At 49.4% G+C, this 27,498-nt stretch overlaps 1 protein-coding gene across 1 annotated transcript; it reads right to left on the minus strand.

Annotated features, from left to right (window-relative positions):
* Positions 1-17,542: 17,542 nt before the first annotated feature.
* On the minus strand, positions 17,543-27,291 carry ASB1 (ankyrin repeat and SOCS box containing 1). The gene is made up of 5 exons (XM_055719034.1): positions 27,150-27,291; positions 26,861-27,002; positions 24,702-25,004; positions 19,867-20,252; positions 17,543-17,979 (listed from the first exon to the last, which is right to left on the minus strand). The coding sequence occupies exons 1-5, from the start codon at positions 27,208-27,210 to the stop codon at positions 17,846-17,848; spliced, it is 1,026 nt and encodes a 341-aa protein (XP_055575009.1). The 5' UTR covers positions 27,211-27,291; the 3' UTR covers positions 17,543-17,845.
* Between the last annotated feature and the right edge of the window lie 207 nt (positions 27,292-27,498).

Genomic DNA, 27,498 nt, shown 5'->3' on the forward strand with positions numbered 1-27,498 from the left:
ACGTGATGCTTAACACTCACTGCATGGCATTAGTGTGCTGTGGTACTGCCCCGAGACTGAGTGCCAAGCACTTCTCCTTGCTCCCAGGGAGAAGGGATGAATCAGAAGATCTCTGGGATAAAACACCTTCCCAGAGACACCTCTGGATCCACCTCTGTAGGGATGACTGAGCAGGGACCCTCCAGGGATGCTGCGCAGAGCTGCTGGATGAGGAACGGAGACCTCACCTCATCTTGCAAGAAAGCCAAGGACTCAGCTTGAGGTCTGAGGCACCGGCTGAGCTTTGCACCCATGTGGCAGGGAACAGGGCTCGTTTTGTGTGATGAGAGGCTTCCACAGAAGGGAACCAGGCCCTGGCTGGTATGAGACAAGCCAGTGCTCTCCCCTCCAACATGCCTCCATCCCTGCGGCAAGGAAAGAGAAGCACAGAGATGTGTCTGCAGATCATGAGCACGGCATAAACGAAGGAATTTCTGAAGCAGGTCTCCAGGCCTTTGGCTGCAACATCCAGGCCCCTTCTGCACTTTTTTTAAAGTTAAATATGCAGAATTTTATCATCACAGAAGTATTTCTGCCCTTCTCTGCAGTGCAAGGCATCACAGGAAAGTGCATGTGATGGTGGAGGTGACAGCTGGGCTAACCCAGCTCTCACCACCACGCTCTCTAGCATCCTCTAAGTGTGCTCACTACATGTCTGCAAGGTGCACATCATCCAGGAGGTCTCTGATGGCACAAGATTTGTGCCTACCATCCTCCTGCTTTCTCCCAATGACTGCAAGCCCTGCCCAGCCTCATCTCCAGCCCCAACAGCCTGCTAGCTGCCAGTGTTCCTACTAACCAGGTCCCAGGTTCCCTGAGGCACAGAGATGGGGGATGCGCATCCAGGGCCACAGCGCCCGAGTCACCTACAAGGACCCTAAAGCATTCAGAGGGCTCCTCTGGGGTCCTTATGGGAGCAGGGACATGGAGTAGCCATCCACTTGGGAGGTCAAGACTAAGCACAGCCACTAAAGAGCACCGCAGTGTTTCCAAGGCTGATTGCTCTCCTCATCACCTCTGTAAAGGTTGGGGTGCACAAACCGAACCTTTTGTCTCATCCTCATGACACAACTTCTAGAAAACCACGGTTTTCAAGGCCAACCGGGTAGGAAAAGACTCAGTATAAATAGTCTCCCACACAACCTCTAAACTTCAATCAAACAACTCTTAACTTTACTCAGGACACAAATAAACCTCGTTCTTGTAAGATGGCATCTCTTTGTCTCCTCTCCTTCATCCTTGAGGAGGCAGATCTCATGGCAGCTGTGCAACACTCACAACACACATCCCCCTCACCAGTCACCAGAACTCCTCAAATTCCCTTCTCCTAAGCCTTGAGCCACTTCTCTTCTGCTGTGACTCAAACAGCGGCTCGTTTCTGCCCAGTCTGCCACGAGACAGAGACCCCAGCAATAAAAACAAAGACATGCAGCACATACTAATGTATTCGTGGCACTTGAGCTGCTGCTGAAAGGCAAGTAACGCGCACGCATCCACCTTTCCTCCTGCCTGTATGTATTCTCACATAAAATTAGCAAACATCTTACGGGAAACCTTAAAACCACTTAAAAAACAATTAATGGGAAAATAAGTTACGTGCCAAATAAAAAGTAGCGAAGGAGGAGAGTGATGTGCCATTCCCAACAGGCTCCCCTAGGAGCAGGGGAGGACTTCAGGGCAGGGGAAGCGAGGGATGCTGTTAGAGAAGGTAGCTGATGGGGGCCCGTGCAAACCCTTCCCAAGGAATCTGCCTTAGCGGCTTTTCCCACAGCATTGCAGAACACAGCACAATAAAAATGTCGGCGATGAAATAACACAGCTTGTCTTCAGACACCCCCGCCCTGCCTTTCCTGAACCAAGCAGTACGATGATATGTTAAGGCACTAGTGAGTTTTCCAATAGCAAAACAAGGGAAACCTTCATTTTGGGCACCTGGGGTCCCACACAAGGCAGGCTGCAGGAGAAAGAAATGCTCCTGCCTCCATATAAAGGCAGCACTGTGCAATCAGGTGAAAATCCTTTTTTTTTTTTTTTAATTTTTTTTTGGTGGTTGCATTAAGAACCTGAATTTTATATTCCTGCCTGTTCTACGAAAGGTTTCCCTGCCCTCCATAGGCTTGCCCTGTGCAGCAAGTCAGACCAAGATGAGTTATAGTACTGGGTGAAAATCAGATGAAATTCCATTGTTTTCCATTTGAGCTTGAAACTGAGCAAACCTGGGCTTTTCTTTGGGGTGAAACACAAAGGAAAACTTGGGGGGCAAGGGAAAGGCAGAGAGGGATACCAGGTAAGCTGAAATGAAAAAGCATTTTCTTTTCCTGAACTCATGTGAACCCAAACCACTGGCCTCCACGCATCCAAGACGCTCTCCACACCAGCCTATGGCACATAAATCTAACACCGAACTTGGAACTGAGCTTCAACATGGTTTCAACCACATGCAATTAGCCAAATTAAAGGATTTTTTTTTTTTTTTTCAGGGCCTGGCTAGGTCCTGCCTGCATTTTAACTGGGACAAAACTTGCGTTGCCAGCAGATGTTGCCACTTTTGCAGCGGGGTGTAGTTTGGGGCCACATATGCTTGGAAAAGTTGCGTGCTCAGGTTATTAGTAAAGGCAGGGAAAGAGTTCGCTGTAAAGATGAAATACGTTAAAGAACTCACATGCTTTCTGACCGTGCTGTGCCAGGCATCAGTAAATGTGACCAGCTGAAATTTCCTCCAAAAAATGGGGGGGGGGGGGGGGGGGGATAAGTGCTGGAACCCAGAATTATTTAAAAAGAAAACAAAACCTGGAAACATTTGCCGAGCGAAACCAGACTTCGGTGATTATTTTGTAATTATTCATGGTTGAAGGGGCAGAAAAACTTCAGTATTTAAATGGGCTTATTTGTTTGTTTGAGTGCAATTACTAACGGTGATGGTTAATGGAAGAAAAAAAAAAAGGAATAAATGTGTATAATAGACATAAAGCACTGGTCCACTGCAATAGTTCCCAAGTCAACTAGCAAAACCATAGCCATCACTATGGGCCTTGTGTGGACTTTTATCTTGTGTAGACTTTATTCGTAAACTTGTCTTTCAAATCCTGGGTAGTTGCCAGGAATGACTCTATTAAAAAACAAACAAACCAACAAAAAAAACCCACCCAAACCTGTAAGCCATACTCCATCCCTGTTGTTGACATAGAGAGCTAGGGAAAAAACACATTTCTTTCACGTTTTTTAAAATATGTACATTTAATAATGACTATGGGTTGCTCTGAAATGGCTCTGTACCCCTGTGAAGTTCTGCCTTCAATGTGAAAGAGATTTCAGGAGTCCAGCTGTGTTCATGAGCAACAAAACTTGTGCCTTGACAATCCAGGGCAGGATGCAAGGACACAGGCTTCCCCTGATGCTCCCATGGTATCCTTGTCTGCCATCTGTGAATATCCAAGGAAAAATACTCTGCAGACTCCCCAGTGGGAAAAGGTGTCGTGCTGCCCTGCACATCTCCTCTGGTTACCAAGAACAATTGCATGGGTAAAAGAAAAAAGTGGTGAGCTCTTCCTTATTAGCAAGGATAAAGTCAACACTTCTTCCCATCAGTAAGATCTTGGATTCTCTGCCCAAGCAGCAAAGAGGAGCCAGCAGGACACCATGCACCAAACACCCTCCAACAGCAGAACGTACCAGCTCAGACAACGGTCCTGGTGGCTTAGGAGGTGACAGGCTTTCCTGATGCCCGCCAGTGATTTAGGAACATACATTCCCCTGACGCACAAGACATTTAAGTGCTTCTGAAAATGCCTGTCTAAGCAGGAATGCAAAAGTCACAACTGTGACTTGTGCTGCTCAAATAGTGGCCTTGGACTGGATCAGATCGAGACCTCCCAGAGTCCCAGATACGATGCCTCAGACGTGCCTGATGGTGGTATGGCACTTCCCAACACCCTCTGGGTTCCTGGAAGAGCAGCTGCTGCCCGAGGCTGTTCTTGTTTCCTGTTGGAAGCCACCCAAGCTGTGACCAAACACCATGAGTGGGCACTGAAACAACCAAGGCAACCTGAGACCTTTTGGGTTCTTCCTAAACATGGGAGCACCATGCATGGAGCTCCTCTGGGTTACTCAAGACAGTGACACTAGCAGATGTGACGTATCCTTCTCCTTCTGGAGCAGCGGTGGGAGACTTGGCAGCCTAACTCACCAGTCCTAAAGTGGCAACATCTTTGAGCAATTGACTGCAGTCCAGGATGCCTGAAACGTTTTTTCCATCCAGCGACCTTATCCCGGCCCCTGCACGTGAAACACGTGGGGAGGGTTGTGTCCTCCTCCTGCAGCGTGGCACAGTGAAGAGCAGAGCCCCAGCTTAAGCTACAGCCAGATTGGTTCAGGTCAGAAATTAGAAAAACCTTTCTATTAGGAAGGACAAACAAGTACAGGCATTAATTTTCTGGAGACAAGCTCGCTCAAGTCTTCCTACCTGGCCAAGCAACCCACTTTCCTGAGGAACAAAGGGACAAGACAGGTTTGGGGCTCCTTGGAGAAACGGAGGTTGGAGGAAACACTGGCAGAGCCCTTCAAGGCTTACTGGGACAGCAGATGCTGACCACAGGAGCAGCAGCAGCAGCTTCCTTGTCTGTCCCCCTACCAGGGGACAGGGCTTGCCAGCCACGAGCCCCCAGAGCAGCAGCAGTGGCTGTTGCACAGGGATGCTCTGTCTTTCTGAAGGGATTTGGACCCACCTGGTGATCCAGGCTGGTCGGAAAGATCCCGTTCAGGCAGTAACTGCCAAAGGGGCACTTTGACAATGGCCTCCTTGCAGTCACCAACAGGCATTGGCATTAGCTGGATTTATAGTGAAGCTTTATCTGTTGCCTGCAATTCTAATTTGTGGTTCATAAGCCATAAAACTCCAAGTTTTCCAGGCAGGGGGAAAAAAAAAAGTGACGATTGACTGTTACTGCTGCTTCTTTTTTTTCCACTAGAGCTGTTCCTTATGCAGTTGTAACCAAATAGTAACCAAATAGACTGTCTAATGGCCAGTGCTGTTTATTCCAAAACTGTATGGATTTCCCATTTGTAATTCAAAAACCATAGGGTGTAACTTTCCTTGCTTGGCATGAAGCATGGTCAAGCTTCTAGGATACAGAGACGGTCCTGAGGAAAACTGTTCCCACCTGAAGAAGGATCCATGAGAAATAAACCGCCTTTCACTTTTAGTGAACTATTGTATTTTTTAAAAGCATCTCTAGCCTAAGCTGCAAAACAGGCATTGGTTTCCCAAAGTGAGTATTTATTAGACTCTGCATAGTTAAAAGCTTTTTATTCCCACCTGAAAATTGATTTTTCTTACCCCATGCACGGATGGGCCTCCTTTTACGCTTGAAATCAGGTTTTGAAACACGTTTCAATACCAAACTAAAAGGAAACCACAGAATTACAGAGAAATATTAGCCTGTATCATTTAATGTGAGACATAGGATGAAATCAGAAAAAAATCACGATCAAACTGAAATCTGGCTGCCCACATTGAGCACTGCAGCTATTCCTGCTTTCCTTCAAGGGGGTGTTGTCAGCCGCCCCAGCCCACCGCACAGCAAGGATGCTGCCTGTGGCAACCCACCGAGTGTCACCTGTTGAAACACTGCAGTTTGGGGGCGGGGGGGGGGGGGGGGGGGGGGGGGTTGGTAAGGAGCAAAGTTACTCTCCCTCCTGATGGAGGAGAAAATCTGGCAAGCATTTTAAAATTTGCAAAATAGTTGCGAAGCTGCAGGAACCAAAAGGAAGGTGGGGGTGGGGAACACAACAGCTCAGAAAGGCAGGGCAGCGTTTGTAAGGCGCGGGCTTTTCCAATATTCCTGTGATTTCTGAATGCCTGAAAAATGTTGGCCTGTTTACCTTGCAGAGTAATGTCTTGGGGCGGTGGGGGCGGGGAGGAGGGAAAGCATCCAGGCTCTGGTGTACTATGCAGCACAGGTAAGATCTGGGGTTGGGTCTTGCATTTCAAGAAAGGTGTGGAGCAATGCAAAGGTGCAAATGAAGGCTCAGGAGAGAAGAGCAGTCACCTCACACAGCAGTACCTGCCAGGCAGGACCAGATCCCACCCCATCTATGGGAAAGCCCCCACGGAATGGACAACCTCAGTAGGTGTAAGATGATGTAAGGGAGATTTAGGGAAGCATTCTCGTGAGGAACACCAAGAATTGAAATAAAATGCATGAGAAGCGGGTGGGTTTGCTGGGGAGGAGGTTCAATGCACATCCCTGGGAATAGGTTAGATGAGGAATGCAGCAAGCGCGAAGGCGAGCGCTGGGGTGGGATGGACTGGGCAGAAGCGCAGGGTCCAGCCCAGGCACGACTCAAGGGACCACAAAGCATTTTGGCAAGTGGACCCTCCCCGGGAGCCAAAGGGCAGAGCAGGGAAGCTTCCTTGCAGTCCAATTACCTCGGCGGGAATCTAAAAGATATTCCCATTGCCTGCGAAGGCACATGCCAAGTCTGGTGTGTGTTTGTTTGTGTCTGTGTTTATTTCTCAGAGAGTTTCTTTCTCTGCACCCCAGGGAACTGGCTGGATGCAGGCTCTGGCCTTCTCATGGAATAAGAATTAACTCCTGGATCTTGGCAGCACCAGGAAGAGACCGGCTCCTGCTGAATCGCAGCCTGACAAAAGTCCCACAAGCTGCAAGACACCCAAAAAACAAATGCTGCATGCCTCCCATCTGGCCGGTGACCCCCAAAACCCAGGGCCATCTCTGCCCTGTGTCACTGTGCTGCAGGGGGGAGCTTCCAGCACTGCTTGGGGACCTGCTGCACTCCCACTACAGACATAATCATCCAGGCCACTGTGAACTTGAAGGGCCCATGATTCAAAGCTCCTTGTCAAATTTGAAGGTGAACAGGGGAGCAAAAAACAAGAGCAAAAGGCGCAATACCCTCTCAGGCTTCAAAATAAAACGGTATTTGCCTAAGCCCCGTTTTACACTGGGCTTTTAAATTCCTGAACTAATTAAAATCTTCTGGTACAAACTGGGTTTGCTTCTCCAATGGATGACGCTGACTTGCACGAAGGGAGGCTCTGACCCATCCTTTCGGGGGCTATTTCTGTTTTAAGAGAATGTGAGTAATAGCTGAAACACCTGGGGAATTCAACATTTGGGGCAGTTTGGTGAAAAATCCTTTTTCCCTACCCGCAGTGGGGATAAACCAACGCCAGCACTTGGCGGTTCCAGGGAAATGAATCGCCAGTCTTGGACTTCCCGCATCCCAGCACCACACATTCCCGCTGGCAGTGAATCACATGGAGCAGGCATGGCACTTGCCCACAGCGACCCAGCTTGTACTCAGGGAAGTCTGAGCAGAAAGGGGAAAAGTAATGTGAAGGAAAAAAACCGAGTCACTGGCAAAACGGGCCGGGAAGCTCCCAGGCTCACACACGCCCATGGGACCTGAGCATTGCACGTTAAGCCAGACAGCTCATTGCTCTATCCCCTTTCTTGTTGGCTACAGAGAAGGCAAACAGGCAGCTTTAGGCACTTGAAAGATAAAATGCTGAAGCACTGATGCACACCTGGAGTCATCTGGACAGAAACATCAAGGAAGTCTTGCCAGCAGCAGATGCTGCAGGGAGGAGTGGGGCTGTACACTTGAAACACCAACCGCTCAGGGGGCAAACAGGCACCCAAGCAGCCAGGGCTGTTTAGCCAGCTCCGTGTAGTAGCCTACACCTCATTTTAAAGAGAGGTGGTCTCTGGAAGAACACAAGATCCATCTGATAGGTAATCTAATCTTCTAATGACATTCATGGCATATAAACTGTTTTCCATGGAAACCTATCTGCAGAACGATATGCACGCCAGATGCCTTGATTTAATTACCCATATAATACCCTTAGTTATGTTTAAACATCTGACCCATGCTAACAAGACTAGGTACTTCAAAGCCGGGTGAATCATTTTTCATACCAGAGAAAAGGAACAGCAGAAGAGCCAAAGTCAGAGCGGACACCCATTGACGTCCCGTTTGCCAGCACGTTCACCATTTTCACTGACCTTGGAAATGAATGCATCACCAATGAAGTCATTTCTTCCAAAAGGCAGGGTGGTGTTGTTCACACTCCCATTGGACCCTGAAGAAGATCCCATGTGAAAGAACATCCAGCCAAGGCTACGCAGCAAATTCTGTGCTGGTTTGGAGCAGAATGATGCATACTTACCATGTTTTCACGGTATTTTAAATGCTCTCCGCCGGGAAGCAAACACAAACTGGGAAGCAGTTCACACCACCACAGAGCCCCTGTCAGTGTGGATAGCATAACATTATGGAATTCATATTTACCTGCACCTCACGTCTTTCAGCCTCTCTCGACACATGGACACATACAAAGAATGAAGAGGAACAAGGCTCGTGCACCAGCAATGGGAACAGTAAAACCTCCTAGCGTTGTTTGCATTGGCACAACAGGTTTTGCTGATATCTTTGCATCCTTCATAGTCTGCGATGCATGAAATATTTAGGGTTATCACTAAACCAAAGGTTTATGGACTAAACCCAAAGTTCACCGAACACCCAGCAAGAGGGAGCAGACACTGTCTCAGGCTACCAAGTTAAAAATAATTCTCAGCTTTAAAGATTTCACAGATGGCCTTTAGGCTACAGTTCTGTTTGAATGATGGGTGATTCCACTACAGTACTGTGTCACGAAGGCCATGGAGATGCTGCAGCCGGCAGGGAAAGAGCAGCTGGCACATGTGAAAGCGCAGACAGAATCACAGAATCATTTAGGCTGGAAAAGACCTTTAAGATCATCAAGTCCAACCATAAACCCAGAACTGCCAAGGCCAAGATGACCAACCTCCAGACGGGTGGCAGTCACCAACTACTGCAAAAAAAGAACCTCTGCTTCGATGCTTTGGCTTTAAGAAAGTTTGCCTTAATGGACATTGGTAATTATAGGAACTGATATTGGGAGTGGAGCTGGGGTAATTGGAAACTTCTGCTTTCCCAGGTAGTATTTATAGGAGGCTTTATTGGTTGCTTTGATGAAGGTAAGGACTCAAATGCCTCTAAACGACAGAAACCCTTACAACACATTTATTATAAAGCACAATTCCTCTCCAGCTTGACAAAAAGTATCTGGAGGTGCATGTCCAAGCACTAGGGTGGTGCTGAGATGCAGGGAAGATCGCCGTTACACAGTCACAAAGACTCAAAGACCACAGCACCCCAAGACTGAGCCAGGCTTTCCACGGCACAGCAGCTTCCTCCTACCCAGCACAGCCCGGCAATGAAGCACTGCTCAGAGATGTCACCAGCACCAGCACATGGCCAAGGCTTTGTTGGTGACCTGTGCAAGATGGCACCATGCTGATATGCCCCGAACTGCTCTTCAGAGCATCTATTTGTGAGTCTTCTTGGTGTCCAAGCAACCCCTGAAAACACATTTGGTATCTACTACAGCATCCAATCCTTAACCTCAGCCTAGGACAATGAGGAACAAAGCAGAACAGCTCTCAGTTAAAAAAATAATAATTTCAACAAAGTAAACTGATGTATGTCCCAATCAAAACCAAGCTGCAGCTACCTTTAGTAATTTGAAAATTAAAAGTAAAAAAATAAATTTAATTAAACAGTACGTCTACTGCATCACAAGACTTTCCACTACAGACAGTATCACGGAATAACATGGATATGATCAAATATAAGAGAAAACTTCCAGAAGCTGCTTACATACTGATACGAAACGCTCAACTGCTGAAATTTTCCAAAATTAAGACTTGTTGGTAAGAACTGTGTTTTGTGGGAAATGAAACAAGGGATGAATCTATTACTACATTCCAACTGCGAACAAAAGCAGGCTCAGAAAGGCAAGAAACACCCACAAAACAACCCACCCTGCTCCCTGTGCCTCCTTAATCTTCCATGCCTCCAACCGGTACCACAGTTGACAATGCCGTAAGGGACACCACTACACGGAGCTAACGGTGCTCAGGGCTTTTAAAGAGAATTCTTAATTTAACTTTCGATTTATGAAGGCATTTTACCATCCTTCAACTCTCATTTTCTTTGAGCAAACGCAGACCCTGCTTTGCAAAATGTTAAATAAATGGATGTCGCCAAATTATTAAAATTAAAGGCAAGTGCAGAGTTGGCCAAGCGAATCATGGCTGGAAACCAGCTTCCAAAATTCCCTTAGCAGCTTTCAGATGATTGTGGAAAGACGCCATCAGAGAAAATGCCGTGTCTGCAAGCATCACCTCACCCTGGTATGTTTGGAAAGCTTATAGAAAGCCTGTGCCACGGGGAGTGGACTGTGTACAGATCATACATCATTCTGCTACCTTCTGGGGGACGGCCGAAGCCATTAATCAATGGTTGTCCTACTCCATCTTACCCGCCCTGGCTTTATTTTTCTCTCTGACTTCCTAGTGACAGAAGCATCCTACAAAAATATTTGGAGATGCTTGCTTCTGGGGCTCACAGGTACGCACCCCCTGTCGCTGTTCCCTTCCTGCACGGAACTTTTAGGCAAAGGCTTACTCGAGCCTTGTGGTACCTCACAGCCTTCACTAAACGTATGTTTGATGGGAAATACGAATTTCTAGCATTTTACCTGTGGGTTTTCATCATCGTGCAGCACATTTGGCTGGCACTTTCTTGGCTTGGACTTTTTAGTACCTTTTTAGGATAAAGATCGTGGCACACGTGAACTCCTGGCCAGGCACACTCAGGCTGGCTGATTTTCTGTTGGAAAGATTTGTCGTGCATTTTACAAACACCAGATGCTTGATGATGGGAAAATAAAGCATACTTTCCAGTAAACAAAAGCAGATTTCATTTGTCTCTGAAGTATAAACAACAAAATAAAGTGAAAAAAAAGTGCAAAACAGAACAGTACAAAACAGGCTCATACATATGCGTCGGGGGGGGAAAGTGCCGAAAGCAGAGGGAAATGGGTGTACCTGGAGGTGGGTTAATGAGCTCCGCAGTGCAACTGTGGGCTGGGGGGGCCGCAGCCTCCCTTCCCCTGCATAGGGCTGGCGGGGCGCAGGAGCCGGGCACCCCACATGTGCTGCCCTGCCTCCCGAGGCACACCACAGGTGAGCCGCAGGCACCTCTTCTTTTCCTTCCAGGTTGCAACTTGCAGGGGACAAGAGAGCTCATTTGGGAGGGGAAACAAGCCTGACGGAGCTGATAGGGAACAAAACTAACACCACCACCACAAGTTAAACAAGTAGGGGTTTCCCCAGCAGCGGCCGGGGGAGTGGAAGTAATGCATGCTAGAGGAAATGCTTTGAGACTGCCCGAGATTTACTGCAGCCTTGGTCGGTTCTCATAGCCCAGAGCAAATATTCGAGCATCACACAGTGCAAGGCCAAATCTCTTCTCTCCTTTGCTGCTGCAGGAAAGGGAACTCCACATCAGATCTTAAGATTAATGAGTATGAGTAATAAGGAAAATGTTGCAATGCTGTTATATAAACCAAAGACACACTCAGCCGTGAGCTCTTCTCCCCAACCATACATGAAATTCAGTGAGAGGTGACCAGTAACCCCAGCCTGTCTACTCCAGAGAGATAACTGAGAGGGGAAAGGGGAAATAGCATGCAAAATCACGGCTGGAGTCTGGCAGTCCTTTCAACAATTCCACGATTATTGGCCCGAGGTTTGCAGCTCAGACACACAGATCTCTCCCAGCTGACGATAAATCTGTTCTAAGCTGCAGCACGGAGACACTATGGCTGAGCCACCACCCAGCAAGGTCGTCGGTACCAGGCTGGGGCAGTTACTGCAATAAACCTGGGGGGAGATGCACTGGGAAGGAGGCGGCAGCCACCTCTGAGCTCGAGGAATATCAAGGCTGGAGATGTTATAATTTCAGATTAGGGCTCGTTGCTTTTTTTTTTAATCACTGTAATTCCAAACCATTTGATCATTTTCTTCCAATTTAGGAGAAACTCGTCCTTTTGCCTTTAGAGGAAATGCTGGCACCAGCTCAGACAAACATCTCCCAGGCAAAAATAGCAGGAATCCTAAGAAAGGGACTGCGCCCTGGCCTGGAGATAGCTACAGGGACTAAATCCTCAGGTACCCGAAATGCTCTTTCTACCATCTGAGCTAAAGAACACAAATTGTGCAGGTGTTGCAGATGGTGCTTGCACATCTGCTAATCCCTAGGAAGAACAGAGCAACCATCAGAAATGCCTGCAGCTTAAGCTTGTAGGGAGTTTTCCAATGAAAATGCTGGAAAGAGCAAAGTTAAAAGAATCAAAATATTTTGAGGAATTACACCAACTTCACAGCACTTCCATGCCAGGACAAACTGAGGAGCTGCATTTCCAGAGCTGAGTACAAAGAAAGCAGGAGCCGAAACGAGAGGTCTAAAGAGCCCTCTTCAGCCTGTTTTGAAGATCCAGGTTGAAAGGCAAGAGCTTTGGGCAGCGGGTGACAGTAGCCACCTTGCGCTGCCACAAGCTGCCTCGCAAGCAGCTGCCACAAGCTGCCACACCTGCAGAAAGGCAGGCTAGCACCGCTGGGACGGGCGGGCTTGTGACAGAGGGTTTGGCGAGCGGGGGGACACAGGGAACAGAGGCTCGAGAGCGGGGCCTCGTCTGCTCATCCACGAGGGTTTACGTGTTGCTTCGTCTGCCGTACCCCTCCTGACAGCGGCCCAGGGGTGGCAGGCAGGCGCGGCAGCGGTGCGCGCACCGTGCCCGGCCCCAGCCGCTGGCCGGCAGCCCCCGCAGGCAGCACGGTTCTCCGGCCCCCTCCAGTGGCTACAGAACGTGCAGAGGAGCCAGCGGCACCCGCCGAGGCAGCTGCCTTCAGGCTTGCGCAGACCCAGTCCCACAGTCCCAGCTCTTCAGCCCAGAGCTGTCCTCCTTCCCCTGGCGAAGCAAGTGACCGAGCAGCCAGCCACGCTCTTGCACCGGAACACCTTTATTCAGCTACGCGCGGATCCAGGCCCAGCACAGACAGCTCCTATCTGCTCTCAGAGCTGATCTTGCTGTTGCGCACGATCACTTTACCCTGGGCAAAACCAACAGACCACTGACCAGCAGTTCTTGAAGCGGGACCTTGTCACCTCTGCTCTGTCCTGGGCAGGTTCTTATGCTGCTTTCTTCACTGGAACAGGAAGGGCTAAAAACGCGCTGTGCCTCAAAGGCTGGTTCTGAAGTAAAAAGTGCTTTTACTCGACTTTGGGGATGGAGAAAAAAACAAAACCAAAAACAAAACACGCTTCAACCCAACAGATGCTGTTCCTCTGCCTTTTGCAAAACTCCCGAAGAGCAGGAAATTTTATTTGGGTACCAGCTACCAGCATTTCGTGCTCTGGAAATACCCCATAGCAACAAAGACAAGAAGAAAAACCCACATGAAAAAGACCGCTTTGGATCTGCTTTGCTTATTCCAGGTCTGGTTTGGGTTTTTAACCATTTTCCAGACCTTGTTATCCCATCCCATCCAAGCTTACAGCAAGGCCACACAATGCACAGTTTACATATTACACATAAACATAACAGGCATTCTTCACTATGGGGGATGTACACTGCAGAAATGTTTGATTTCCCACCTATGACTTCATGACACCCATTCGTTACTCGTGTTATCCAAGCATGCCCCATGAACAACATGGAAAAGAATACCTTCACAAAAGAGAATGCTTTGCTACATAGGAGGCAATGGTGAAGTCTGAGTTAAGGCAAAAATAAATGCTATTTATATAGTGTGAAGATGCATAATACTCAGATTTCATATTGGAAGACTTGGGGTTTGGGTTTAAAAGGACAGAGACAGCCAGAGAATATGGGTGTTTGCCCTACAGGACAGGACACCGAGGTCTATGAATATCATGAATCTATTTTGAGATTCATTATTCTCTCTCTACAATGAAAATTCCAGATCTTCTAGTCTGCGTATTAAACTACTTCACTTAGGCAAAGTTTTAAGTAGTCTCAACAACAATGTCCACAGGGACTTACTCTAACACTAGCCTTTGCACTTACGGCTTAGTACCATGTGAATTGTCCTCCTGCACTGGACTCCCTTCAGGCCCTCAAGCCAGAAGACAGACCATCCAGGTTTAACACCGAGACCTTTGCCGGAGAGACAGACCCTCAGTTAAGATGGGAGTTGGACAGGTAGTCCATGCAAAATGTCTCCTGCACTTCAAAGCTTTGATTCTACAGACGTCCAAGTGATTGATGAACTTCAAGCTTATTGCTGTTTGGTTGGGAGAACCATCCTCTGACCTGTAGGTCATGGGCTGGAGATATCCATGGTCAGAGGAACCCTTTGGACTCACCACTGGTTGGACTGGAAGACTCATGTAGTCCTTCAAGCCTGAGGTCAAGAGACCTACCAACACATAGAGGCCAAAGTCCCCACCCCCAGCACGGCTTGAGCTTACCAGTGGGACCTACAAAGGGATCGTACCAACTCCATGCATGGGAGGAGGGTGCTCTTTGCAATTTCGCTCACGTGGGAGTTATAGCTCTGGGAGGCAACACAGTTGCTAGACTGGTCAGGGTGCCGCTGGCCGGCTATCCATAAGCACATCGTAGGATGGAGTCAGGCAAGGGCACAACAGTTAACAAACCAAATACTGAAGCATCTATAATGAATATTGTAACAGGTCATCTGCAGAGGTTTAGCATTAACTATATACTCCAGTTACACGAGGCACTGAGTTAACAACTAAATTCTCTGAATTGTTTTGGGCCACCCTCCATCATTCACACCACAGCACGGCACCGTAGCTCATTCCAGGTGGAGCCAGCTCTCCCCAGAGGAGCATATGCCTTTTACATCTATCCTACCACCTTCACCCAAAAGGCACTAACGGGTGACCGGTTTGCAAAACTGTACAAACAGGTCAAAATCGAAGGGAAAAAAGTCAACCCAAAGAAGCTTCTGCCATGGCATTTTCTCAAGACAATCTACCTCATTTTCTGCCTCTGTATGTTGGAGCTAGAGAGTATGTTCGGTCCGTGCTCCTGCAAAACATTATGGTTCCGCCAGCAAGGTGACAAGAGGCTTTACAACCTGTTTGCATCTTTCAGGCATGTTAACACTTCTATAAAGCAAGCACAGAACTCTCAGGCAACAGGCTCATGGGCTGCCCTGGCCTCCAGCATGGTGAAAACCTAAACCATCTGCACGCCTGAAAAAGAAACAGTGCAAAACTTCCGCCTTCTCACCTTGAAAGCATGCCTACAGCTACATATCCTTGCCATTATATCTCATCTGATGAGGGTTTTGAAAGTATCCTTTGCTTTGGTATCTGAGCACTGAGTGTAATCACCACACTTTAGCCTGTTCTCAGCAGTGTACATTTTGCCACTTTAACCTAAAATCGGTGAGTAGAGTGATAGAAGGGGCCAGCTGGACCTTCCAGGCCTGGCCATGGAACTGGAATAGCAGGAAACAATCAGGAACTGTCTTTTTCCTGCCCTTCCTCCTTCTCTGAAAGCATCTTGGAAAGGCACGTGTTCTTCAGCAGATCATAAAACACACAAGAAAGTCCATCACTGCTTATCAAACTCCACCCTAAACACATCCTATAGCGGGAGGACCAGAAACTGAACTGTGATTTTGCATTCATTTATGCCTCTGGAAAAAGAACATTTTGTAACTAGTATCAAGACCTATAGGGCAAATCCATGGGGCAAGTCTATGGGGCAGCCTTGAGGATCTGCTCTTATAGTGGTAGAATAAATGGGGCTGTTGGCCAAAGGCACTGGAAACCCAAACGCAAGGCAGCTTAACCAACCCCACTTCACTGTTACGGCAGCAGGTCAAGGAGAAGAGCGACCAGAGCTACATCCCATTCGCAGGAGGGGTTGTCTTACGGTCCTCACCATCCCATGCTTAACTCTGCTCTCAACAACAGGTCCCTAGGCACTAATACCACACGATAAATAAATCCCCAACATACTTAACGTTACATCTGGAAAAATATCCTTGCCAACTGCATGAGCATGGGAAGAACATCTGGCAAAGAAAAATTATCCAAAACATCAATTTATAACACAGGGTCTAGAAAGAGCTTGAATCAGTAAAAGCAAGTATCGATGATCACCTGAGTTTTTACCCAAGGTCCTGAGGGACTATCATCTCTGTCCTTCTAAAGTTGCTATTTTGACAATGTTTCCTATACAATGACTATTTCACTACCTTTAAGTAGCTGGCTGACCCTGAGATCCTGATGGAAGGTTGTCGATTCACTGCAGAATGACACTTCTGTGAGCTTGTGACATGAAGATATACAGCAATGCAGAGGCACTGGAAATCAAAGGAGCTCAGGCTGCTGGATGCAACACCGCACTCAAGCGCATAACCTCCGTTAGGAAGTTCAAGGAACTTCAAGGAAAAACAAAAAGACCTTTCTTCTCCCTTTTCCACAATGCTGGCAGAAGCAGTATGCAAACAAAAACACTGGTTAAGTGGATCTTGGAGGGTTTTCTCTGGTCATACTGCCACCATGGGATATGGAGTAAAAAGCAGGTAGGAAGTCCTGCATGCTGTGCATTTTCAGATACTTTACTGGGCCTTCAATAACATCATAATCACTGCAATACGGCAAGCAGGCAGTCTAGAGATCATTCTGGTGTCTTTTCCTTCATAATCACACAGATATATTCACAGGCATTGCATCAACCACCAACCAGCACAGCAACACAACAGTTTAATTTAGCAAGTCCTCCACTGTTGCTCCTGGTCATTCTCAAATGCTCAAACCCATTTTACAGTGAACAGAAGATTAATTTAACCACTGCTCTTCCAAAAAGTATCCTATAAATCTTTCAGGTTCACATGCTGGCTTCATCTGAGTATCACAGTCCTTGTCCCACCACCACCACAGTGGTGACTGAACCATTGGTATCGGATCCCCACAACAGCCTGTGTAGCCATCAGTTTCCAGAGGTGAAACTACCTTTTCCTCTTCTCTCCACATTTTCTTATTCATGCTACGGCAGTGGTCAGGAGACTTGACCCAGTCCCAGCCAGTCGGGAGGAGGACTGGCCAGCGCCTGCCTTGTCCATTAGTGCTGGAGGGAGAGCCGAGCTGCCACAGCAGATCCGGTGTGCTGCAGGAACGACTCAGACAGGATAGGATTACATATTCTGCTACTCTCCCATCTGTGCGATGGGGCCTCTACACGAAGAAAGCCGAGTCAGCAGCTACCTTACAGCACGTAGAGACATGGATACAATTTTCTGAGTAACGCACAGCACCGGACAGGCAGCTTGACACATTTCACACCAGAAGAGGACAGAAGAAAACACACCCACTTTTACAGCAGCAATCACAAACTTCATACGGAAGAGAAAGGCCAGGTACTGACAGCAGAAAGAGAACAGTGCTGTTGTAAAACCCTTACCAAGGCGAGGAGAGACTCCCTTGTACGCTATAGGAAGAGGAAAGGCTTAAGTACAGACACTTTCCCCATGCAGAAGTGCCGCTGAGACCCAAGGTGTGTGTAACACAGATCAATAACAGAGGTAGAGTCAACAAACAGACATATGCTAACAGCTATAAGGATATATTGTATTTGCTCATGTAACAGCCACACACGCTTACCGGCCTCATCGTCCCACCAGCTGCAAACGAGAGATCACCAGTTAGATAACCAGTAGCTTAAGAATACACACACCGAATCACTGCACCCTAAATTTGGAGGGGAAGATCACAGGGGCAGGGAATTATGTGCACTCCATGAGCAATACAGTATTTGACTGCGGGGGAAGGGTTAGGATTGGCACCTGGCTTTATCAGCGCACTCATTTACCAAATCAAACTGTCCCGGAAAGCTGCCAGTTGCCCTTTAACTGTGTTCGTGAAGTAAAAATTGTTTAATGGGGTCTGGGATTGGAAGGATATGGATCAGATCCAGACGAGATTTGCCAAGTATTCTTCGTACAGCTATGCGGCAGAGAGACAAGAGGCTCCGGGTGTGGCCTGCAACGAAGAAAGCAGAGAAAAACTATTGAGGGACAGAGAAAGAGAGAAGGGTAAGTGTGTAAATCGTGCTGAGCTCCGGCTGACAGCTGAGGAGCCATCTACCCTTTCCATATGCCGAGGCTACGTCCTGTGCAGCGACACCAAGGCCGTGCAGGAAAGCTGAGCGTGCTCCTCCCTGAGGGTGCGAAACCTTTTCGTCGAAGACTTGGAACAACGACAGCTGCTACACGGGCAGTCTGGAAGGGCAAGCTGGAGACTGCATGGGGTTGTGACCACGGCGTCAATCCCTGCATGACAGGGTTCAAGAGGTCACTGCCAAATCCACAACAGGCGAGGCTGTGAGAGGCTCAATACTATTCAGGTAATTTTAAAATTATGTGGACTTTATTTTTGCCCTGGGAAACAAAAGCACTGATGGCCAGCTCAGGCCTTATCCCAGCCTTCTCTTGAGGGCTTCTTTTGAGTTCATAGAGAGCTCTTTCAGCACAAGGGCAAGAGGATGGTGGTGTCTATGTTGATTCAGGAACTGGACCTCCAAAGGCACCACTCCACTATTCCGCACGTTCTGCCTGAGGAGTCCCATTTGCCTCCTAAACCCATGCTTAATGGAAACCACCTGCTCCAGCTTACGTGCACCTCTTCTCAGCAAAAGTCCAGGCTGGTTTAAAAACCAGGTATGCGCAAAGCTGAATAACTTTGGGGTGGGGGCTGGGGGTTGTATCCCACAGCCTGAATCCCTTTGAAATTTCTCTGGAGTTCAAGAGGGAAACCCCACTTCCAACCCTGGTGCAAAGCCCTGGCCTTCACCAGCAGAGCCTGGTGGTTTTATGAGGTGCTGCCCTTGCTGGAACAAGGGTGCGCACTGTATTGATGTTTCTTTTATAAAAAGAAAGAAATAGCAGGTAAATTTAAGCATGTTCAGGTCTGAGGCTCTGGTTTACTTCTTTTGTAACTCATTTGCTTCCCGCAGGATGTTAAATTCAAAGAGCCAGCCTTTTCCCACCTTTCTCCACCACCATCTGAGCTCCCTCCTGCCACTCGCTACTACTGTTTGTGGCTTTACTTCCTACGAAGCCTGTCCAGATACAGCCACCGCTTGGGTCCCTGCAGAGCACAGGGTCAAATCAAGAACGGTGAGGGCACACCTGCATGGCTTTGGAGAACTGGATGTCACTGGACATGCCATAACCTGCCTGTAGTCTGCAGATCCAAAGCCCAGCTCTGATAGGAACGCACTGCTTAAACCTTGTCTCAGGCTGCTGAGAACGTGGTTAGGCAATGGAAAAAGAGCTGGGAGAAAGACAAAAAAGATAAAGACAGAGGTTGGGCTACTGGGATAGGTGTCGATGGTAGCTGAAGAGGTAGCTCAAGAGGGGAAACACCACGTGAATGTACAAAATGCAACAGGAAAAAAATAAGGAGTCTAGCTGGAGGCTTATGGGGAAGCCATTGGGTTGAGTCATCAGTGTTGACAGAGCCAGAGGCAGGCAGCAGCTCGGCAACACTGAGGATCCGTGCCAGGGAGCTGCAGACGCCAGCCCCACGGTCCTCTCCTGCCTGATGCCTGCCTAGCCAGCAACAGCTCTTTGGGAGCCATGTCAGGGGTGGTGAAGTCATATAATTAGCTTAACAGCTTGTTAAATCCCAGTTATCTTTTTTGCGTGTTAGAATTGCTTTACACAAATTTTAAGTTAGGCATAACCTGTTTACACAATCTTTTTGCACTTGGCCGAACGTACCTGAACAAAGAGACCCAGATGAGGATGGTAACACCCATCCTACCACCTTAACAGCTCCTAATTACCAAATAAACTCTCCAAAGAGTTCTCCTGAATCCAGAGCTAAATAAAACCAGCGCCACTTCAGTAAGTCAAAGCCACTTACCCCTTGCTTCTTTGAACACCTGCAGTGCCTCAGGGTTGACTTTGACCCTCCCTGTGGATTCAACTCCCAAGGCTTCCACTTTCACCAGGTTCAGATTGGCTCCAAAGTCAATCAAGAGGTGGACAAACGCCGCTTCACAGCCATGCCGCAGGACAGCGTCCATCACGCACACTGGGGAGCCCCGGGAGAAGCCCTGGATGTTGATGGGCCCACAGCAGTTAAAATCCGGGTTGGCTCCAGCCTGGAGCAGCAGCCGAAAGCACTGCAGGTTGTGGTAGGCTGCACTGATGTACAGGGGGCAGACCACCAGTGTGGTAAGGGGCCGCAGGGAGAGGCTGGGGACCCGCGAAGTGAGGTGGTGGTTCACATCCACATCTGCACCATACCTGAGTGGGGGAGTGAGAAGAGCGGAGGTTTGGAAACAAAGGCAAGAGCACAACAACTGCAGCCCAGGGTGACAACGTGGCAGCGGCTGAGGCTGAAGGACACCCGGAGGGTGAGACCCTGCCTACCTTTGGTACCTCTGGGGCCCACCACCCAAGAACCGCCCGTACCTACCCTCAGATGGGCCTGGGGGGACTTTCTGAGTGGGCATGCCGTATCCAGCACGGTCTGATCTTCAAGAAGCAAAGCTGTTTCTCTGCCCGCAACAACCCAGGCTTTGGAGAGGGGAGGAGTAGCTGACTAACATCTTTCCTTGCCCTCCTGAAGGATGTGCCAAGCACGGCCTTGGCACAAGGGACGGCTCAGCCCTGAGCCAGCACCACGTAATCCTGGATGCCAAAGAGCCGGCTGGGGAGCGGGGATGTTTCCAAATGACTCAGTTGAAGAGATGCAGTGAAATAACTTCCCCACCAGGATAAAACAGGCCAAAAAGCAATACAGGCAATTGATCTGACTGTCACAAACAGCAGGGAAATGGAAACAGAAATCTGTGCTCAACAGCGAAACATGTATGACAAAATCCTGCTCCCGAAGGAGCTGAGGCGGTTGAAATCCCATCAGAATCCCATCAGGGAGTCAAAAAGAAGCCTTTTCCCTAGTATTCAGCTCAGCTGAAGGGATGTACCCGCCAACTTTGAGCACGCAGGAAACTGGAAAAACACAAAATAATTGCATCAGACCTTCCATTCTCCCCATCCACCCTGCACAGCTCCATTCACAGGTTATATATTACACTGGTTACTGCACGACAGATCACAGTTCAAGGCCAGCACTCCAAACCCTGAAGGGGGAGACCTCCGAGAGCTGCAGCAGCAACCCTCTCAAGCCTTTTGCAACTGGCTCCTGCCTCACCCTACCCCACAGAGAAACCCATACCTCGTATCTTTGCCGCATGGTGCCATGGTGTCCCAACTGCTCCATAAGCCCTGCGGCCAGAGCAAAGCGGGCTCAGGCTCGCTGTGGCGCAGAGAAGGCATGCTAACAGGCTGAAGCCCTGCTCAGTGGACATCATCATCATCATGAAACAGAAGCAGCGCCTGCAGCATACTTCTTGGTAAGTACAGATGGCAGTAAGTTGTGAACGAGCAGCAAACAGGGCTGATTGGCTTCGGCTCTTTTCATTTTTTTGTAGGAAGTGAAGAATGCAGCCAAATAAATGGGAACAAAAAGGCCAAGTGTAGCTTTCTAGAAAAGCATGAAATTTGGAAAATGGCAATGCTGCGGAAAGAAGAGATGGCAGAAATAAGCATTTATTTCCCCCAGGCTGGGTAACACCCAAGCAGTGGGGACACTAACTCCCATCTACTTCACATGCGGCTTGGATGGGAAGGAGGAGGAAGACAACGCAATTCCCTAAGGAGTAGCTAGTTTTAATTGCAGCACTGCAAACCAAGCAAAGGAAGGAAAGCACTGTCCCTTCTCCCCACAGAGAGATGAAAGGTTCCTTCAACCTGCCAGCCCCCTTCCCAAAACCGCAAACCAAGCATTCCGAGAACTAGATTTTTCTGTCTCCTAGATAGCATTATGTTCCTTTCTGGAGTTAATAAAAGAAATAAGGAAACAACCTGGGGACGAATCCTGCCCCAAGGCAAGCACAGCTCTTCCGAACCCAGTAGGGCCTGGTCCCTATCCAGCAAATACTTAACCAAATGCTTCAATTCTGAGGATGGGAATGGCCTCATTTAAATTAAACTCACGCAGAACAAGGGCCAAGGAAACTCGCCTAAGAGCTGCAAATGGCATGCAGTGTATTTTTACCCCAACTCACAAGATCTGCCAAGCATGAACATCTTGACTGAGATCTCAGGAGACCGGTGGGGTGGAAAAATGCAGGAAAAGGATGGGACTAGGCAGTACAGCACTGATGAGCGTGAGCTGGTTCTTGCACCAGCCACAGAACTGAGCTTCGCTTCCCAGGCCAGGCAGCTGACCCAAGGATCACCGCACACTAAGGGGACATTCCCATCCATCCCTGGGGACATCCACAGCACTTTGCTGCATCTGTGCCACTTCACCTGTGTTGGAGCACAGAGGGCTAAATAAGAGAAGGTGTCTGTTCTCGACAGGCAATCGTTTATGTTCCCTGTAGATAAATCTCTTAAAATCAGACTATGTAGCATTTGGATAGTCATCTGTGCTGCTGTGGGACTTTCGCAGGGCTGTTGTAGGGTCGCTGTCTCCTATGGCCGTGGTCCTCACCAGACAGCAGGTATCCCTTCATTTCAGTCCGGTTTTTTTTCCATTATCATCAAAATTCTCAGTGGAAACCCCCAACTCAAAGCAAAATACAAGAGTCCACTTTTATCACAGTTAGGCATGCACCTGAGGCATCGGGGTGATTTGTCAGGTATCTTTTTCACCATTTTAGTGTGGCAGAAGGATCCTTAAGATGCTGGGTCAGCCCTCAGTTACGCTGCAAGTACAGTGCTACAGTCCGAACCCATTGCAGCATGATCACATCACAAGCTGTCAGGAAGGTAATCTATACCCTGGCAATATAACCGTGCATATTTCCGCCAGCCGTCTTATAAAATGGATCACCATTCCACAGCTACGTGTGTATTTACTATTAATGGATACGATTTCACTTATTGCTTGGTTAGCTGGTTCAGCAGTTGTAGTAGTAGTCAAGAACCCTGATTGTGCTACCATACGATATAAAGAAAAGAAATGAACCAGGCGATGTTTAGACACCTGCAGCGAGCCTGACTGGGCTGGGCTTTCTCTTCAGGGCACAGGCTCTCTCGAGCTGAGTATGCTGAAGTATTTCTTTGTATCTCAGTAAAAGTATCTTCCTCATTGCACTCCCCCTGCCAAATCCTTTAAAACAACATTTTAAAAATCTGAGCGAGCTTCATAACATAAGACTGTGTGTTAAAGTAAGCAACTCTGAATGTATCTTTGAAATCTCTGCTCCAAGATATTTGAAATTTTGGGCAATCTGACAATTTGGTATTAGCTTAGCAGCCTTGGGAGAGACATTGTCTAATAAAAAGATATTGGACAAACTCCAGTTAATTTTTAATCCTGAAAGTTTTCCAAAATCTTGCTTTTAATATTGCTGGCAAGGTATCCCAAGGAGCAGACACATAAATCAATGCATCAGCTCTCCATGTGCTGCTGAAATACCATTTGCTACATTTCACCCTGCCTTAGCAGATATATCAGGGGAGATTCTCAGGAATGCAGCGTGTGAGCTGAACCTTGTACCAACGAGCACGTGGCGATGGGGATATCCTTCTCTCAGCTTGCTGAGAAAGGAGCAAGAAGAGGGGACTGTCTCCCCATCTTTCTACTCATCAGCTTCCTTAAAGCTGCACTTGTATGAAAATTAACTTCCCCACAAGCAAAAAGGAAAGGAGAAAATTCCCAAGTATTTCTAATTTCTTCTATTCTAATCCATTTGGTTATTTTCTGGCATTTGTGGACATTGAAGGGATTCCTTGGAGAGCGCTCCTGTGTGAATCCAAATACCCTTTCTTCTCTTTTACCATTTCTTTCTTCAACCTGTATTTTTCCCTTAGTATTTGTCATCAATGGACGATACAGTTGCTCAGCGTAGTCCCTTATACAAAAAGCTTCCAATTTAGAAGGAAGTAAGTACCACAGCATGCCACAGAGGAAGAAACTCAAATTTGCACAGCTCACTGCTAGATCTTGAACCCACTCGCTGCTCGTGGAGGGAATTTCCTGAGGGACAGGCGGCCACCGGTTACCCACCACCCAGCTAAGGTTACTGTTCATCTCAACAGAGCGATGGCCATCACTCCCTGCCCCAGAGATGCCACCCCTTCGATGAAGCTGTGCATCAGGTGTCAGGCAATTAGGATGCCACGGAGGGTGCCCTAGTGAAGGGCAAACCCAAGCAGCCAAGAACAGCCAGTGCCAATGACAAGCATCTCTCCTCCCAAGGACAGAAAACGGTCAGAGCAGCAGAGTTAAGCAAAGGAGAGATGTGCTTCCAACCAATTTTTGATTCGCTGGGGAATCCACCTCACTCGTAAACCCAGCCAGAGACATGGAGCTGGCATTCAAAACGGAGGTGGGGGGAAGATACTTTTTAAGATTTGGATCTGTCTGAAGAGTGGATGGTGGGCTCAGAAACAGAAAACTTTTCTCTTAGACTTTGTCTTAGAAGAACAGGCATGGGAGTCACACGGCAGGGCACAGATCAGGGCCAAGCGACAGAGAACACGAGGATGTACCTTCGGGCGCTTCTGCACCAGAACTTGTCCGTATCTTAGCCAGCTTCGCCAGGCCTGTGGAGGCACTGGGCGTGTGAGGAGGGAACGGATACGCTGAGCCCCATGGGGGAAAAGATCCCAAGGCAAGAAGGTAGAGCCACCCCTCTCCCCACCAGAACCATCTTCAGCCTGCACCCAAGCTCTCACCTGATCAGCTCCCGGAGGATGTCTGCCCGGCCCACGCGTGCCGCATGGTAGACAGGGGTGCTGCGGTGATGCCGGCTGCCGTTGGGGTCAGCCCCAGCTTCCAGGAGGATCTTGGCACACTCAAGGTGCCCGTTGACCACAGCTACGTAGAGGGCGGTCTGACCCTTCACATCCACTAAATCAATCTCAGCCCCTTTGCGGAGGAGGAAGTCAACGCAGGGGCCATGGCCAGCGGTGGCGGCGATGCGTAGCGGTGTGCAGGGCAGCCAGCCGCAGCACCACACTGACTTCTCATTGATCCGGCTGTCATTGGGGGGAAAAAACACTGGGTCAGAAAAGCCCTCGTGCTGCCTTGCATCACCCCAACTCCCCCAGCCCCTAAGGAGGATGCTGGGAGAGCCCAAACTGCTCCCTTGAAGCTCTTCCTCCCTGTTTTGGCACTTCGTAACAGCCCTGAAAAGCTCCTGCCAACATCCTGACTAGGTGCTGCACACAGGTAGCCAGAGAGTACTCATACTCATACACATACTCAAGTAGTGTCTGAAAGATGGGCTTTATCAGAGTTCTGCTGTGTCAGGAGCAGTGCATACACACAATAAGGGACAAACCCTGCCTCAAAACTCAGTCAAAATCCCTAATAAAAAAAATACAATACTCCCTACTCCCTTTTTACAGGGAGATATCCCAAACCAGCAGTGACTGAGTGGACAACCACAACCATTTAATTCAAGCTGCTGTAAAGAGGGTAGAAAGTCATCAAAGCAGCAGGGAAACAGCAAGAGGACACGGGAAAAGGCGAGCAATGAATGGAAATGCAGGCGAGCATCTGTATCACACCACTGGCAACATTCACTCACCCAAGCACCATGGATGACAAACACAAATCCAGAGAAAACTATCCCTGCCAGGAAGGAGCAAGCTTGGGAGGTGCAGCCATCCTGCACTGAGAAACACAAGTAGGCCATTAGCATCCTTGTTGCACAGCTGTCCTGGCGTAAGAGCTTTTTCCAGTGTATTGAAAGAGAAGGTTCATGGCTGGTGGCTGCTTAGATGCCATCTGAAATAACCTGTATTAGTTGTCACGCTCATCCAGATCTCAGGTTAGCCCTACAAATCTCATAAGCATCCAGACCTTCCTGTCAAATTCTCTGCAGGTACCATTTTAGCAGGAACACGCAGAGAGGAAGGGATTTCTTTAAAGCCAAGGTAGGCTGGCAAAAGTGCTCTTTAGACGGCGCAGCAATGGATCTGCTCTTCTAGTTCACTCCATGCAGGCCCACATAACTGGTGCAGGACAAAGCAGTTTTTATACAGTGCATTTACAGTGTTTGCTGGGACAGTGATGCCACAATTTTTTTTTTCCAACCGTGTTTTAGGAAAAGGAGTCGTATAAGGCCCACACAAAGCCCTCAGCTATCAAGTCTTACGACAAAAACATTCCCTTTAATCCCGGAGGCTTGGGGATCTCCATGCCATACCTACCTCCGAATGCAGAGAAGTCACTTCTCTGCGCACTCCATCACCTGTGTGATGGTGCTGCAGGCCCAACCCTCCCGCCAAACTTTGCTTTTTCCTGCACGGCAGGATGCCTGGCCCTGCTGCCACAGGGATGGCACAAGGCAAAAATGTCACACCAAGGGTCCAAAGAGCCCCAGGTGGCAGAGAGAGGGGCTGGCTCATTCCCTTTTTGCTGAAAGGCCGCTTTTTTTGAGGCTGGGAGGCAATCTGCACTCTAAGCAGTTTTCTCCACGATGCAGGAAAATTAACTATCCCTACCGTCACAGATTTAGCACCGGGCAGGTTTTGTAACGCAGGGTGTTTCAGGTTTATATATTCGACCGTAATCCCTTTGGTATGTTTTCCCCACCACAGCCAGGCTCCTGTTTTCACGGTGTTTCGTTCCTGGGCCCATCTGAGGGGAGCTCGGCCGCGGCCGGAGCCTTCCCTGCCGGGATCCCTGCGCACTCCCCCAGCCTGACGTCTCTCCCGTGAACACCGGAGCGAGGCGGGTGTCGGAGAGGAGCCGGCGTGCGGGGGAGGGGGGGGAGTCGCGCAGCCCCCGGGGCCTCGACAGCCACCCGGTGCCAGCGGGGCCCCGCGGCGCGGCCCCTGGCGGGCGCGCAGGCAGCCTGCGGCGGGGGTGCGAGGCGCCCCCTCACCTTTGGAAGCTCTCCTCCTGCAGCAGGCTCTTGAGGGTGGGCAGGTCCCCCACGTAGGCCGCGTCGTGCAGCCGGGTGTCCTCGCAGTGCTCGATGGGGTGGTCGCAAAACTGCTCCCGCAGCCACTCCTTCAGGTTACGACCTGCGCTGGAGAGAGAGCGGGGGGGGCGCCGGGCTGAGCCCAGGCCACCGGCGGCCCGGGGGCGGGGGGCTGCGCTGCCCCGTCCCGTCCCCCTCCCGGCACCGGGCGGCCGCCGGGATGGCGGCGGGCCCGCTCCCCCCACGTTACCTGCCTGCCCGCCTGAGGCGGCGGGCGGGTCCCCGCCGCCGGGGGGGCCGCCCTCCGCCATCGCCCCTCGCAGCGCCGGGCCGGCTCGGCCTCCCTCCCCGCCCGCAGCGCCCCCCGGCCGCCGCCCGCCCTCCCCGGGCCGGCCTGATTGGTGCCCGCCGGCCCGGCGGCTTCCTGCCTCCGCGTTAAGGTGGTTTTCCCCGGCGGGAGGAGGGCGGTTCGCCTCCGCGCCGGCAGCCGGCAGCCACGCCGGAGCCATTCCTCCTTCAGACCCGCCCCGCCGCCGCCGCTCGGCGGGAGGGAGACTGGGGCGGCCCGGCCCGCTCAGCCCGGCCGGGGTGGCGCGGCG

Source organism: Falco cherrug, chromosome 8 (assembly GCF_023634085.1).
Source record: "Falco cherrug isolate bFalChe1 chromosome 8, bFalChe1.pri, whole genome shotgun sequence".
Taxonomy (NCBI): domain Eukaryota; kingdom Metazoa; phylum Chordata; class Aves; order Falconiformes; family Falconidae; genus Falco; species Falco cherrug.